Source organism: Bacillus rossius, chromosome 1, assembly GCF_032445375.1.
Source record: "Bacillus rossius redtenbacheri isolate Brsri chromosome 1, Brsri_v3, whole genome shotgun sequence".
In the NCBI taxonomy this organism is placed as follows: Eukaryota; Metazoa; Arthropoda; class Insecta; order Phasmatodea; family Bacillidae; genus Bacillus; species Bacillus rossius.
This window is the reverse complement of record NC_086330.1, coordinates 289549522-289564604: the sequence shown is the minus strand read 5'-3', so window position 1 is coordinate 289564604 and position 15083 is coordinate 289549522. Positions and strand designations below refer to the sequence as shown.

General features: G+C 37.8%; 2 protein-coding genes across 3 annotated transcripts in view; both read right to left on the bottom strand.

Annotated features, from left to right (window-relative positions):
* LOC134527720 (endo-polygalacturonase-like) overlaps positions 1–15083 on the bottom strand; it is a 155467-nt gene that overhangs the window by 98703 nt on the left and 41681 nt on the right. The gene's annotated exons all lie outside the window — the stretch shown is intronic.
* LOC134527721 (endo-polygalacturonase-like) overlaps positions 10986–15083 on the bottom strand; it is an 86086-nt gene continuing 81988 nt past the window's right edge. For both annotated transcript variants that reach the window (XM_063360639.1, XM_063360638.1), the window contains exon 2: positions 10986–13037. In XM_063360639.1, the coding sequence (XP_063216709.1) occupies positions 11692–12930 (1239 nt within the window). In that variant the 5' untranslated portion in view covers positions 12931–13037 and the 3' untranslated portion in view covers positions 10986–11691. The remainder of the gene's footprint in view (positions 13038–15083) is intronic.

The window sequence follows — 15083 nt, the reverse complement described above, 5'->3', positions numbered from 1 at the left end:
CCCATTTTGATATTGTTGGTCCTTTCTTTAAGATGTTCGGTTCTTTAAGTTCAACCCTTATGTCAAACTTATCTTTACCCACCATATACCTCCCAAAGGTTCATTTTAACTATAGCCACCTAATGTTTTCAAAGGTTATTAATCTGTCTCTTAATACGTCTATTATTCAGGATATTGATAACTTGTTAATATCTCAACCTAATGGTGCTCCTTTCCATGAAGTAGTAAAACTTTTGCATCCACGCCAACCTATTGAATCACCCTCTCAGTTCAATCTTGTTGCAGTATCTTTATCATTCTTCACCTTCTTTGGTATCCTAGTTTTTGGTCTGTTCCTTTGGTGGAAGTTGCGGTCCCTGAGAACCCCTTCTACCAGTCCTCCTCCTATACCTGCAGGTACTGTTCTTATTCCTTTAGCCTCCTCTTCCACTGTGGAGTAATGTTAATTTTGTAATTGTTGCTTCAGTAATTCTAGGTAACTTGTTAGTATTATTGTTGTTTTAGTATATGATGGGATTTTAGGTGTGGTTTTTTGTGTTGAGGGTACACTTGCCACCTTCCAGCTATGGCGCGCTTTGAGGGGTGGAATGTGTGCCACTGTTCAGCATTTGCTGGGTATATGCTCAATATCATATTGTGTTTTTGTTTTTAAAGGTGAACTGAAGAGCTGCTAAATTTCTTTTATCATTTATATTTATGTATTGAAGACCCCTACTTCCATTCCTGTTCATTCGATGAATCCTGGATTATATTGCCATATTGGCTTTGAGTCTAGTCTGCAAAGAATGTGGTCAAAAGTTATGGGCACTGTTTCAGAAATTAAATTAATGATTGGCATAGATAGTCTTCCTGTGTTCAAAAGCACTGCTGGAGAATTATGGCCCATTTTAGCATCAGTTATGAATGTTCCATCTTTAATCTCTATGGTTTTTCCTGTGGGTGTGTACTATGGTAACAAAAAACCAGCAGATTGTGCTGACTTTTTGAAAGACTTTGTCCAAGAAATCTCATCTTTGATCACTAATGGTATAACGTTGAATGGTCAGGTAATTCCTGTTTCCTTAATGGGATTTTGCTGTGATGCTCCAGCGAAGGCTTTCATTTTGGGCATAAAAGGGCATACTGGCTATAGTTCATGTACCAAGTGCATTCAGGAAGGAAGTTTTTTGAACAATGGGATTAAATTCCCAGAATTCCACTCTACTCCACGAACAAATGAGGGCTTTTTGAATAAAGTTGATTCAGATTTTCACACAACAGAAACTCCACTCATTAGAATACCTGATATACATTTCATTAATTCTTTCCCTTTAGACTATATGCATCTAGTTTGTCTTGGGGTTACACGTACCATGATATACATCTGGATGTTTGCTTCGATACCTCTGAAATTGTGTCATCATCTTATTATTTATATTTTTGTAAATTTTCTTTCTCTAAAATCTTACATTCCAGTTGAATTTTGTAGGAAACCACGTAGTTTAGATTTTATAAAGAAATGGAAAGCAACAGAGTTTCGCCAGTTTCTGTTGTACACTGTACCAGTTGCACTTCAGAATGTTTTAATTCCGGACAAGGAAGAACTTTACAATAACTTTAAAAGTTTACACATTTCGTTGACAATTATTCTTAGTCCTAAGCATTGTCATCGTCATCAAATTTATGCCAAGGAATTATTGGAGCATTTAGTTAAACTTTTAAGAACATTTAAGGACAGCAATACATTACATATAACTTTCATAGCTAACTACATTTACCCAATGATGTTTCCATATTTGAAAACTTAAATGTATGTAGTGCATTTCGATTTGAAAATTTTTTGCAGTTCCTTAAAAAAACTCATTAGGAAAGGTGACAAACCACTGCAACAAGTAGTTAAACGTCTGGTAGAAATGTCCAATTCAAATGTTTTGTTTTACAATTATTCTAATTTCCATCAGGCCAAATACATTCCAATTTTTGCCTCATCCCCATCATGAAGGTCCTTTCTTGGAGGGTTGTCTCTCTTCAGAGCAATATAAATGTGTACAATTTGAGAATTTTAAATTGACTACAACTTTGCTAAATTCTTGCTGTAGTTTAATTGATAACAGCATTGTGTTAGTTGTGAATATAGCTTTTTCAACAACACTAGACTGCATGGTAATTCTTTGCAAAAAGTTCAAGCAGGTAGAAAATATCTGTTCCTTTCCTTTTTGTGAAAGCTCTGCTTTAGGAGTTTTTCAAGTTAATGACTTGTCAGATGTACATATAAGACATGTTTCTGATATTTCGCAAAAGTTGGTGATTTTGCCACTAAAATTAAGGTCCACCTTTGTTGTTTTACCCTTATTACATACAAATTAAAATAATCCTTTGCCACATTTTTATGTGTTAGGTGAAGCATCTTTGTGTTTCTTTTAGTAAATCATAATTTATAAACACTGGCTATTCTACAAATTGATTGCAATTGGAGTTAATTTTTTTCCTTTGAGTGTAGCACATTCAAACTTGTTATTTTTACTACTTGTCATATTATCAACAATGTGTCAAATTTACTCTCAGGTAGGTTTTGGAGGTTGTTCTTTGTCTGGTTATAGATCCAAAAAATTTTTTTACAATGGTTCGAAGATTTGCCATAGTGAAATTCCCAGATGAAAATGATTCTTTAGGAGTGGTAGCTCTGAAATGGGTTTCAGAAGACGAAACATTTAGTTACTACCCAAATGTGTATACAAATGAGAAGAGAGATCAACTTTTACGAATGGAGGCAGACTACAAAGATGATTGGTTTGTGTGCCCATACAAGTAATGCACAAATATGGTATGTATAAAATATTTCATACACATATATGTAATTGTCTTTTTTTCACTAGTATGTGATTGTGTTATCAGAATACTATTAATGCAGCTTTACAAATAAAAAAATTGGTTAACTATAAATGCATGATGTAGTTGATCATATGTTAAAGATATAATATTATTTGCCTATTTGGGGTCAGTAGTTAATGGTAACCAAATTTTTAAATTGTAACGTTAATTTTTAAATCTACAAATTTTTTTTAACTTAAGTTTGTGGTAGTTTCGATTATGCGAACAATTTCATTGCAGGAAGGGATTTTCATTGCTTCTTGAAAATAACACTTGAATTACAATAGTTTGAAATAAAAATTAATGTTTATTATTAACTAACTTCATTTCTGTGATGTAAGTAAATTTTTGAAAGAAAATTCTAATATTTGCAAAATTTGTGTATTATCCATGTTTGTATAGTGAGTGATATTTGGATATCTTGATAATTTGTGTTTGTAATAAACAATTGCATTTATCTCATTTCAGGAACGTATTCAGAGGCAAGGACAAATTGAAAACGTGCAGAGGAAACATCTAATTTAGAAAGCGATGACGAGAACTTGAGGAGAAAGAATAAACAGAAAATCATTGCTTTGCCTGGAGAAGAAACTGATGATGATGTGGTGTCTTCAATTGAAAAGCATTCCATGTTAATTTATCCTTCTCTTTCCGGTTTCTAGAATAATTGTGAAGCTCAACTTGAAAATTCCGATAACTTTTCAAGTCCCTCTGTATCTTCACAGAGACTATCAAATGAAAACTTTGGCAGTGTAGTCTCAAGATCAAGTGTGTCAACACATTCTGGTTTATCTAGTGAATATCCATGAATCTGTTGTCATGTCTGCCTTCAAACATTTGCATCCAAATTTGTTGAAATATAAGTTACATGTGATTGGTAAACTTTTGGTGACAATATACAATATTTAAATGATATTGATTTTTTAGGTTGTAATATAGAAGTTGTTGGCACAGAATTTACATTAACTGACATCACCAATTACATACCAGAAGAAACAGTTGAACCTGCACTCATGAGAGAAAGTACCTCAAGAACTGACGTGAATTCATTTGCTGAAGAAGAACCTGTGCCCATGGGAGAAAGTACCTCAAGAACTGACGACAATTCATTTGCTGAAGAAGAACCTGTGCCCATGGGAGAAAGTACCTCAAGAGCTGACGACAATTCATTTGCTGAAGAAGAACCTGTGCCCATGGGAGAAAGTACCTCAAGAACTGACGACAATTAATTTGCTGAAGAAGAACCTGTGCCCATGGGAGAAAGTACCTCAAGAGCTGACGACAATTCATTTGCTGAAGAAGAACCTGTGCCCATGGGAGAAAGTACCTCAAGAGCTGACGACAATTCATTTGCTGAAGAAGAACCTGTGCCCATGGGAGAAAGTACCTCAAGAGCTGACGACAATTCATTTGCTGAAGAAGAACCTGTGCCCATGGAAGAAAGTACCTCAAGAGCTGACGACAATTCATTTGCTGAAGATGAACCTGCACCTATAGGAGAAAGTACCTCAAAAAGAACAGAAAGAGGTACAAACACACATGTATAGGATCAAAAAAAGGAACAAAAAATCTTCACCTGCTGGATGGGAAAAAAATAAAATAAAACTTGCAAGGATGAAGGGGAAGAGATATATAGGATATGTCAGGAAAAATGTAAATGTAAAATTACTGGTGGAAAGAAGTTTGGATGAAAGGAAAGAAAGGAAAATGGGACCAATGTGTAGTTCCATAGTTTGCAATGCAAGCAAAGTAAGAAAGTGCAAGGTGGTTTGCACAAGGAGACCGCGTAAAAGTCTTTCATAAATTCTGGGAATTGTCATGGGAAGAGAAAGAAATGATGGTGACAGGTCTTGTACAATGCAGGTCTACAAAACAAAAAACTGTTGACATCAAACACCCAAATAAGAAATCACGCCGAAGTTGTACATTAATCTACCATCTACCACAGAACAATGAACACCTTAATGTCTGCAAAGCATTCTTCTTAAACACTTTAGGAGTCAATGAATGGATGGTAAGCAATTGGGTTTAGAAAAATGCTGATATGATGCCCTCTGAAATGGTATCTGAAACAGAGAAAGACCAATCACAGGATAATCCAGAAAGTCATCTGAAGAGGAAAAACAAAAGAGGGAGACCCTTAGCAAATACTCCCAAAGAGACAGATGAAAGAATGATTCATCTGAAAAATTTCTTTGAACAGTTGCCTAAAATGCCTTCTCATTACTGTCGGAGAGAATCAACAAAGTTATATCTGGAAGCTCATTTTGAATCAAAAGCTAACTTGTACAGGGAGTACACTAAGAAAATGAAGGAAGAGAATAAATCGACTTACTCTTCTTTTGTTTTTGAATGTGTGTTTAATGAAATCAATCTGTCTATGCTGTAAGTATGAAGTTAAAAACTTGGATGAAGAGGCATGGAGATATAATATTTTGACAAATGATCAGGTCAGATCAGAGAAAGAGAGAGACAAAATGCAAGCCAAAGAGAAGAAAATCTATTGCCTAACAATGGACCTCCAGGCAGTAAAGTGTGTGATTTTGTGAATGCTTCTGCATTTTACTATAAAACTAAGTTGGCTTGTCACAACTTTACTATTTATAATCTTGACAACCATCATTGTAGCTGTTACTGGTTTAATAAAAGTGAGGTTGATCTCACCGCTCCAGTGTTTGCCACTTGTGTAATCGATTACTTGTCCAGCCATTGCATGGATCCAAAGCGATATTATTATTCACAGTGATGGGTGTGGTTACCAAAATCGTAATGTGGTTTGGCCAAATGCCTTACTCAATTTTGCTATGTCTCATGATGTTGTCATAACTCAGAAGTTCCTGCTGAAAGGCCATACGCAAATAGAATGTGACAGTGTTCATGCAACAATCGAAAGGAAAATTAAAGGAAAAGATATTTTTGTTCCATTTGATTATGTCAAACTCTCACAAGAAGCAAGAACAAAGCCTTTCCCCTACGAAATCAAGTATGTAACACATGATTTCTTCCTTGACTTCTCTTTCTTAAAGTTTGTAACCAGTATTCGGCCAGGATTACAAAAATTTTATCCAACTGTAACAGATCTTCGATCGATACTGTACAAACCTGATGGCAAACTTATGTTCCAACTGGATTTTGATACTGAATTTGAAGACTTGCCAGTACGTCCGAGAAGAGCTACATCATGTACAGAGAGGAAACATTTTTCTGGAGCAATACTGAAACTCTTCAAGCAACGTCTGCCCATCCCAGAAAAAAAGGGGAAACATTTACAGGCCCTGAAACCCGTGATACCAGCCGATTTTCATTCATTTTATGATAATCTGCAGTTTAAGGGAAACAAATCTTCATAAACGACCATACAGAAAGTATCTACACCAAAGGCACCATAATAAAACTGAAGCAAAATAAAGACATTTAGTTGAAAACAATGTCATCTTGGCATAAGAGCTGTTCCATATTTTAAAATATTAAAATTTTTTTCAGTGCACTCTCTTGTGTTGGCAATGTATAAATATGTATATATATTTATTGATAATTATCAAATTTTAGTTTATATTTATCAAAGGGTTTACAAATCAAACAAGAAAGTGGCTTAGCAATACCTCATATCTCATAAATATTTTATTACAATAACATGTATCTCATAGATGGCAATCTTCCAATACCCTGTATCTTAATATAAAATATGCATTTCATGTCTAATACCATGTAATGCTATTCAACCTCTTTTTTTTACTACCTTAAACATATAATATAGAAAGGAACATTATTAAAATTAAATTAAACACATTTATTAGTTATATAAACATAATAATACTTTGGAGCCAATAGTAATTTTATAGACACTTTTATGTCTCTCCTGAAAAATTTACTTTTTGGTGATATGTGGTATTAGAAATAGGCCGTCGATCTGCAGATCTTCCCATTGACCCTGCTGGTTGCAGAAGACAGAGACCCTAGCTTGTTGGGAAGAAACTGGTTGGCACCTCTAGGAATATAAGTACAAGGTATTTTTTCACTGGATCAAGGGGAAACAGCATCTCAGATAATTAACAAATATTGGAAGGTATTTTCCAATTTGGTTCTGGGCCAGTACGTGGGACCACTGGTAACCCTAGAGATACAAGAAGAGGCAAAACCAATCTTCAGGAAAAGCCGGTCTGTAGCATTTGCACTTAGGGACCAAGTTAGCTTAGAAAAAAGACAGGTTAGTGAAACGTGAGGTGTTGGAACCAGTTGCATTCTCTTCATGGGCTACACCAATTGTGCCTCTTCGGAAGGCAGATGGTTCAATACGCATATGTGGAGATTACAAATGCACTATCAATACTATAAGCAAGACTAGCACATATCCACTGCCTACAGTCAACGAGGCATTTTCTAAGCTAGCCGGTGGAACATGGTTCACTAAGTTGGACTTGGAAGAGGCCTATTTACAGTTGTCAGTTGATGAAACATCATCAAAAATCCTGACTGTAAATACGATGAAGGGCTTATTTAGGGTTAAGAGGTTACCTTTTGGAGTGAGTAGTGGCCCTGCTATATTCCAACGGTTGATGGAAAACTTACTAGGAGGAATACCGGGAGTAGTTGTGTTGTTGTACGACATATTGATCACTGGACGGGATATAGAAGAGCACTGGCATCGAGTGGATCAAGTACTAGAACAGATAGACAAAACAGGGTTGCGACTTAAAAGAGCCAAGTGTTGTTTTGCCAGGAAGTTGGTTATCTTTTTGGGATACAGGATAGATGAAGAGGGAGTGCACCCAACAAAGAATAAACAGAGGCAATCCATAATGCTCCAACACCAACATCCCGAAAGGAACTTCAAGCATTCCTGGGATTGTTGAATTTTTATGAACGATTCCTTCCCAACAAGGCAATGGTACTGAAACCACTTCACAGGTAACTGGATTTTTGGCATCCATGGAAGTGGACAAGCGAGCACGATGAGGCATTTCAAGAGGCCAAGCAGTTGCTGCAATCCTAGAGAGTTCTGACCCATTACGACTCTAGCAAGCCATTGGTTCTCACGTGTGATGCTCTGAGTATGGAGTAGGAGCAGTGTTGGCTCATGTGTTAGAAGATGGCAGCGAAGCACCAGTAGCATTTGGGTCCCATACACTGCAAAAGTCTGAACGCAAATTATTCACAAATGGGCAAGGAAGCACTGGCAATAATGTTTGGAGTATGTAAATTCAGACAGTATATAACAACAGCTCGACCATTCACCATCGTGACGGACCATAAGCCTTTACTGAGATTGCTACATCCTACCAGACAGACTTCAGACATCCTATCACCAAGGCTGCTACGATGGAGTTAATGTCTGTCTATGTACAAACTATCAATTGATACACCGGTCAGGAGGGAACATTGGCCATGCAGATGCATTAAGTAGGCTTCCAGTGCTGACGGAGGTTCATGTCCCGGCTGTAGGTGATGTACTGATGTTAGAAACCATGCCTAATCCTCCAGTGGATGCCTTGACACTCGCAAGAGCTACTGAAAACACTTGCAAGAGCTACTGAAAAGGATCCAGTGTTGTCAGAAGTAAAGAAATGTGTTGGCCAAGGTTGGGGAAAGGACACCAATTCAGAAGCACTTAAACCATATGTGCATCGTAAGGAAGAACTGTCAGTCTTAAAAGGATTGTGTGCTTTGGGGTAATAGAGTAGTCATCCCTACTTCCCTACGAGCTCCATTATTGGATGTATTGCATGGTGGCCATGATGGAGTTGTCAGATATAAATTCCTTGCTCGAAGCTTCATGTGGTGGCCGCAGATGGATAAAGACATCGAAACACTAGTAGCGGGGTGTCCAGAATGTCAGCAAGTACGTTAAAATCCTCCTAAGCAACAGGATGTTCAGTGGGGCAGAACTACAAAACCCTGGGTCAGACTTCATGTCGATTTTTTCGAACCATTTCAGGGAGAAAGGTTTCTGATAGTAGTTGATTCCTTCTCAAAATGGATTGAAGTAAATAAAATACCATCAGAAAGTTCGGTCATTGTGATAAGGGAGTTAAGGGACATATTCAGTGTCCATGGATTCCCCCAGTCCATAGTATCGGATAATGGGGCTGCTTTTGTCTCGAGGGAGATGAGGGAATTCCTCACAAGGAATGGAGTAGCTCTTATCAGGACTAAACCATTCCACCCATCCAGCAATGGACAGGCTGAACGAATGGTACAGACAATCAAAGTCAAGCTGAAGAAAATAATGTTCGGAGATTGGCAGACAAGGTCGGCACGAATGTTATTTTCTCTACGATCAGTGTCAGCGACAGGATCCCAACAGTCACCAGCAGATTTGCTCATGGGTCGTAAGTTGAGAACAGCCTTAGACATTGTCAATCCTCTGGCCAAGGAAGAACCAACCCAGGCAGTGGAGCTCTCCAAGGATGTAAAAGTGTGGCAGTTCAAGAGGGGAGAGTTAGTTTTGTTCAGAAACTATGCTGGCACAAGGAAATGGATACCAGGTACAATTCAGTCCAAAGAGGGTAACTGGATTTACACAGTGCTGGGTAACAATGGTCAATTATGCAGACAACATGTGGACCAGCTACTACACAGAGAACCAGAAGGAGAAGTCAATCCAGAGTCAGAGTGGAAGGAGCTTGTTGAAGTGACTGGACCACGACTATCATCGCACAGAGACAGCGGTGGGGACAACAAACTAGCACTAGGGGTAGTGAAAGCACGGAGGGCAAATCAGCACGAACAAGACATCAGCCAACGACAACACCAGTGACAGACAATGAGGGCACAGCTGAACCATTTAATGGAATGGTGGTAGACACCGAGAGCAGATCAGCACCAGCAAGACACCAGTCAGTGGTACCACCAGTTATGGACAGTGAGGACGAAAATGAACCATTTAAGGGTTTTGGGGTAAGACGACATTTCAAAAGACTTAAATACCCATCAAAAAAATTCCGAGACCTTGTGTTAACCTAGTGTTTGATTTTATGTATTTGTGTTTAGGTATAAGTTAAAGAAGAGCATGATCCTACAGTAATTCGAACCTAGTGTTCCATGGGTAAACAATAAATTTAAAAGGGGAGATGTGGGCTATGTTATATTATAGGGAATAAGTGAAGGAAGATTAAGAGGTTAAGTGTGGCACGACTGACTCAGGTTTTGGTGTACAAGTGTGGCATGGCGCCAATCTGTAACATGTATGGAACAACGGAATAAACAAGTGCACGTGGAATATAACAATCTTGTATGTGTTGAGTTATATATTGTTGTCTATTATTATTATCATCATCTAATTGTTATGTCCTAGTATATTTTTGGGTCTATATTTATGATTAAGTGTTTTTTTTTACTTTTAAAGGCTATCAGCTTTTTGAAGACATGTCACAAATTCAGATATATAAGATTCTATGGAATGTGAAACACAAAGGACACAAAAGCCACTGCTGTTAAAAAATTTGCAAGCTCCTTTGAAAATGGTTTTTTAAGTTGGTCTCATAGTCACATTTTATATCATGTTATCTGACATACCTAAATAATCAACATAACATAATACTCAATCAATTTTAATCTATTGATAATCACGGATTTATGAACTGCCATTCCATCTTCTTAATCTCTGTTCATGCCATTTTTCTAAGTAGACTTTTTCAGTTAATTTAAATTAAGTTTCCAAGTAAGTAAATGCAGCTGAATTGTAATCTTGACTTTATGTAAAATGTGATTTCGGTTGTAAGTCCTAGTTGAGTTTCAAGATTAGATGAAAGCAGGATCCAAACCAATAACAAGAGGTCACTCAAATCATTGCTAAGACATATCATGTACGGCCACAAAGTTGATTGCTATCCTTTTTTAGAACCAGAATTGTTCCTTGAAATCAGATGATAAGAAAATCTGACAAGACTCCATAGAATGGTACATAACAAATAAAATAATATGAAATGACTTAAAGGAAACATAATATTGATTCAAACAAGTTTTTGACACTGAATCCCTTCTGATATGTCACTCTTTTAAACCCACCTCTAAACGATGAATAAAAAAACAAATTATCAATTGGCTTTTACTCAATCATGCACACATATTCATGTAAATGTTCTCAATATAATAAATGCAAAAATATATACATATAAAATGAACAGTTACTTAAATTACACATGTCATTATAAACTCTTTATTTTAACAATAAGATTACAGTTGTATGTCATACATAGTTCTTTGCATTCTTACTTTATTACAATTTTCTGACCAATATTTTGTTACTTCAGTAACTTTAAACCTAACAAAAAAAAATTCAAATAATATTTAGATGTATATGTAATACTATAAGCCAAAATGGTGATACTGAATGTTTAAAAATCAAAAAACCTAAGAAACCATATAATGTAAGTTATGTAACAAAAGACAGTCAAATTTCTGTCACAAATATATACCCAGTATATTTAAAGAGATTGTCATTATATATTTAGCAAACAACATACTCTTTGAAACATGTTAGTAAAAATAATTCAACACATTTCTTACACTCCATATGGAGCAAAGCAAAAGGAATACAATTTTTAAATATCTCAGTAAATATAATGTGATTGGATATTGGATATTGTAATGATTTCAACTGCAACCAAGATGCCATTGCTTGTATTACTACAGACAGTGTCAGCAGCAAAGTGTTTAAAATAAATTTAATAACCCCATACAAACAAAAGTTAAAACACATTCATAAATATGTCATTGGAATTTTAACATTATCAACGAAGAAATGAAAGGAATATTGTTTTTAAATAATAACATGTTTACTCTGACTGTATTTGTAAATGGCCATTGAAGGAAACTTCATTCTTATGAGTGATGTACTTACTACGCATTCCCTGCATCGCCACAAACAGTGCCTGTGGCATCTTCTGCCCACTTACCGGTGATTTTGGCATGCTGCGCTATCCACTTGGAACCTTTCTTGATGTGCACGTCCTTCATCGTGACTTCGATTGGGTGCAAGTCACTCAAGCCGTCAAATGTGAAAGTTCCTTCGGTCAGCACCTTCACGTTTGTGAAAGAGATGTTACGGAACTCGGGGGTGAGGCTGCCGGTAAGATGGAAGTACTCCATGTTTACGAGAATTGGGTTTACTACTTTGCGTATGCAGACGTTTGTGTAGGACACGCCGTTGACCAAGCCACCTCGGAAAGTGTTGCTTTTGATGCGTAGGCCGTTGGTGGTGCCATCCATCGTCAACCCAGAAACAGTCACGTCGCTGGCCCCGTAAGTGATCTCGCTGCCTATCGACATACCGTGGCCTGCGCCGAAATGATTGTTCAGCACAGATATGTGTCTGGAAGGGGCGGTGATGGCTTTGATGGCAATGTTGTCATCGCCAGTGCTTATTCTGCAGTGAGTGATGGTAACATTTTGGGAACCCATCGGGTCAATTCCATCAGTGTTGTGTGATGAAGACGGCGTGTCGATGGTGACACCCCACACAGTAAAGCCGTAAGTTTTGCTGGTGGCCACATGGTACATAGGAGAGTTTTTCAATGTGATCTGGTGAAGAGTGACATCAACAGAGTCATTGATCTGTATGAGTCGAGGGACGTTCTGGGAGTTTTTGTTGTTTGCATTCTGCGGTATCGTCCACCACGAGAAATGTTTGCCTGTCAAATTCTCACCGCCCTGACCGTCAATGGTGCCCTTGCCGTAGATACCACTGCCAGTCACTCCGTTGATGGTGATAAATGCCTTGCAACCAAGGCCGTACTGGTCGCGTGTGCCACAGGTCTTTGCCCCAAGGTCGTACAGCGTTGGGTTCGGAATGGCCTTCAATGTCGCGCCGCTGTCCACCAGCAGGCTGACACCCGACGGAATGGTCAGTGGACCGGAAAGGAAGGTGCCGGACGACAGCTGGACGGCTTTGCCCTTGGTGCAGGAGTTGAGAGCCTTCTGGATGGCCTGGGTTTGGTCTCCGCTACCTGCCTTCAGCGTGGTGCAGCTCTGCGGAGTCTTGGGCTCCGTGACAGTGCGCAGGTCCCTTGCGCTCCCAGCATGCAGAAGGAGCAGAATAACTGCTACTGTCATACAGCAGGTTGAACACTGTCGCTTCATTGTCAAGGAGTAACACTTGAAACAACTACACAATAACTGGTGCACACTTGGATGTTCTAATCTGCCGTTGTGTGTTTACGATGTCACAGCTTTCTGCCAATATAGACCTGTCAAACAAAAATAATTACCTACAGTCATTTTAACGTTTTCTGTTTTCGAACACAAGGATTTTGCAAACAGTGGGGTGGTGGTTGTAACAGATATGATGATGAAGCCATTATTATTGTGAAATTGATCCTGTGGAATAGTTCTAGTTGTTTTGAGGGAAAAAACAAAACAAATCTAAGAGTAATCTCTACTTGTGAGAATTAAACTCAAAAGCTACCACACAAATTTATATGTGTGTGTATATATATGTATGTATATATGTATATATGTATATATGTATATATGTATATATGTATATATGTATGTATGTGTGTATGTATATATATATATTTATATATTAAACTCACGCAAATCCGTGGGTGTCTGGGTTTTATGACCGGATTTTTGAATACATCGGATTTTTGAAAAATTTTAATTATAAATTTAAAAAAAAAAAATTCTAAAAGATAAAGATTGGTACAGTCAATGAACATGTACTACTACTACTATCACCGAACATCATAATAAACAAGACACTTGGAAGTTAACAGAAAGGTACGTCAGCAATACCAGTATAGTCCATTCATAGTAAAGGAAGCACCTCAGGATTTTTTTTTTTTTTTTTCTGAAAATTTACAGCCTCGCCGGTTTAAATTTTTTACACGCCCGTTGTTCAAGTTGGTAGTAAGTTGTGTAAAAAGTAATTTAAAGTCATCTTAAGCGAAATTAATGGCACCCAAAGTCGCACTTTATTGTGAGCGAGCTATACATAGTGGCAACATGATGTGCGCTGAAGCGGGAAGTCTATGGGAAGGGGAAGTGAATGGAGGAGGGGCGGGAGAGAGAAGCGATAGGCAGCCGGCAAGAGACTGCAAGGTCACTCCTTCACAGACACACGTGCAGTCCAGTTAAACTAAAGAAAAACGGGAGGGATAAAAAAAAACTCATGAGGTAATTGTACTTACCACAAAACATTATTCCTTTATGATAAAGCCCTTAAATAAAAACCGCGTACACGCACAAGTTTTGGATTTAAAAAATAATAATTGTCAAATTTATTGTTTTATAAACATAACTGCACACAAAATGTTATTTTAATTACTGCTTTTTGTACGCACATGAACAGTCCCAGAAGTTGAAGCAGATGACAGACTCTGATTCTGTGTTTCTTGCATCACCATGTGCGCTCGAATGTCGGATTGTTTAATGGCCTGTCTTCTTTTGTGAAGAAAAGTGGAATGCAGAATATGACACTTCATTACTTCCGATATTGAAAAACAGTTTTTTTTGCTCTCAGAAAATTTTATAACAGTGTTCCATGCAGCTGCAGCCTCATTCCAAGTGATGAATGTATCATCACTACCATCATCACTTTCATCCTCACTAGTTTCAGGTTCGTTGGGGGGTTTATCATCGCATCTATTATCTCTTCTGTTGTAATTGACATGGCAACAGGAATGTCTTTATCGACCTGTAGCCACTCATTTAGATCTCTCACGGACAGTGTGTTCACAGGATTTTCCTTGGCAGCACATTCAACCATTTGTACGAGGGTTATTTTTTTTTTCAACATCCGATTGGCTGTAATAAAAAAACAGGAATGAATTGGGAAATTATTTTAATGTCAAAAGAAACGTACATCTTTACTCTATTTTTCCACATAATCACCATGCAGATTGAGGCATTTGTCGTACCGATGCACCAGCTTTCCAATACCCTCTCCATAAAATGATGCCTCCTCCCTATTCAGCCACGTTTTAACACACAACACTCATTCGGCGATGGATTTCTGCTGCAGTGTGGCCTTCTGCCTGTAAGAAACGGATGACTCCACGCAGCTCGCATTTCGTCGTACAGTTTATCGTTGCAGCCATGTTGACATTCCCATAACCAAGCTTCAACTGAGGTGTGAGTTGGCCGCTCCACATAGTTGGTGGAAGGGGGTAAACACTACGAGACGTGTCGATTCGTGTATGAGCGATTAGGGTATCGATTAATGGGCATGCCATGGAGAAATGAAACTGTAATCACACTGTAGGGCACTGTTAAAATGTGGCTGAATAGGC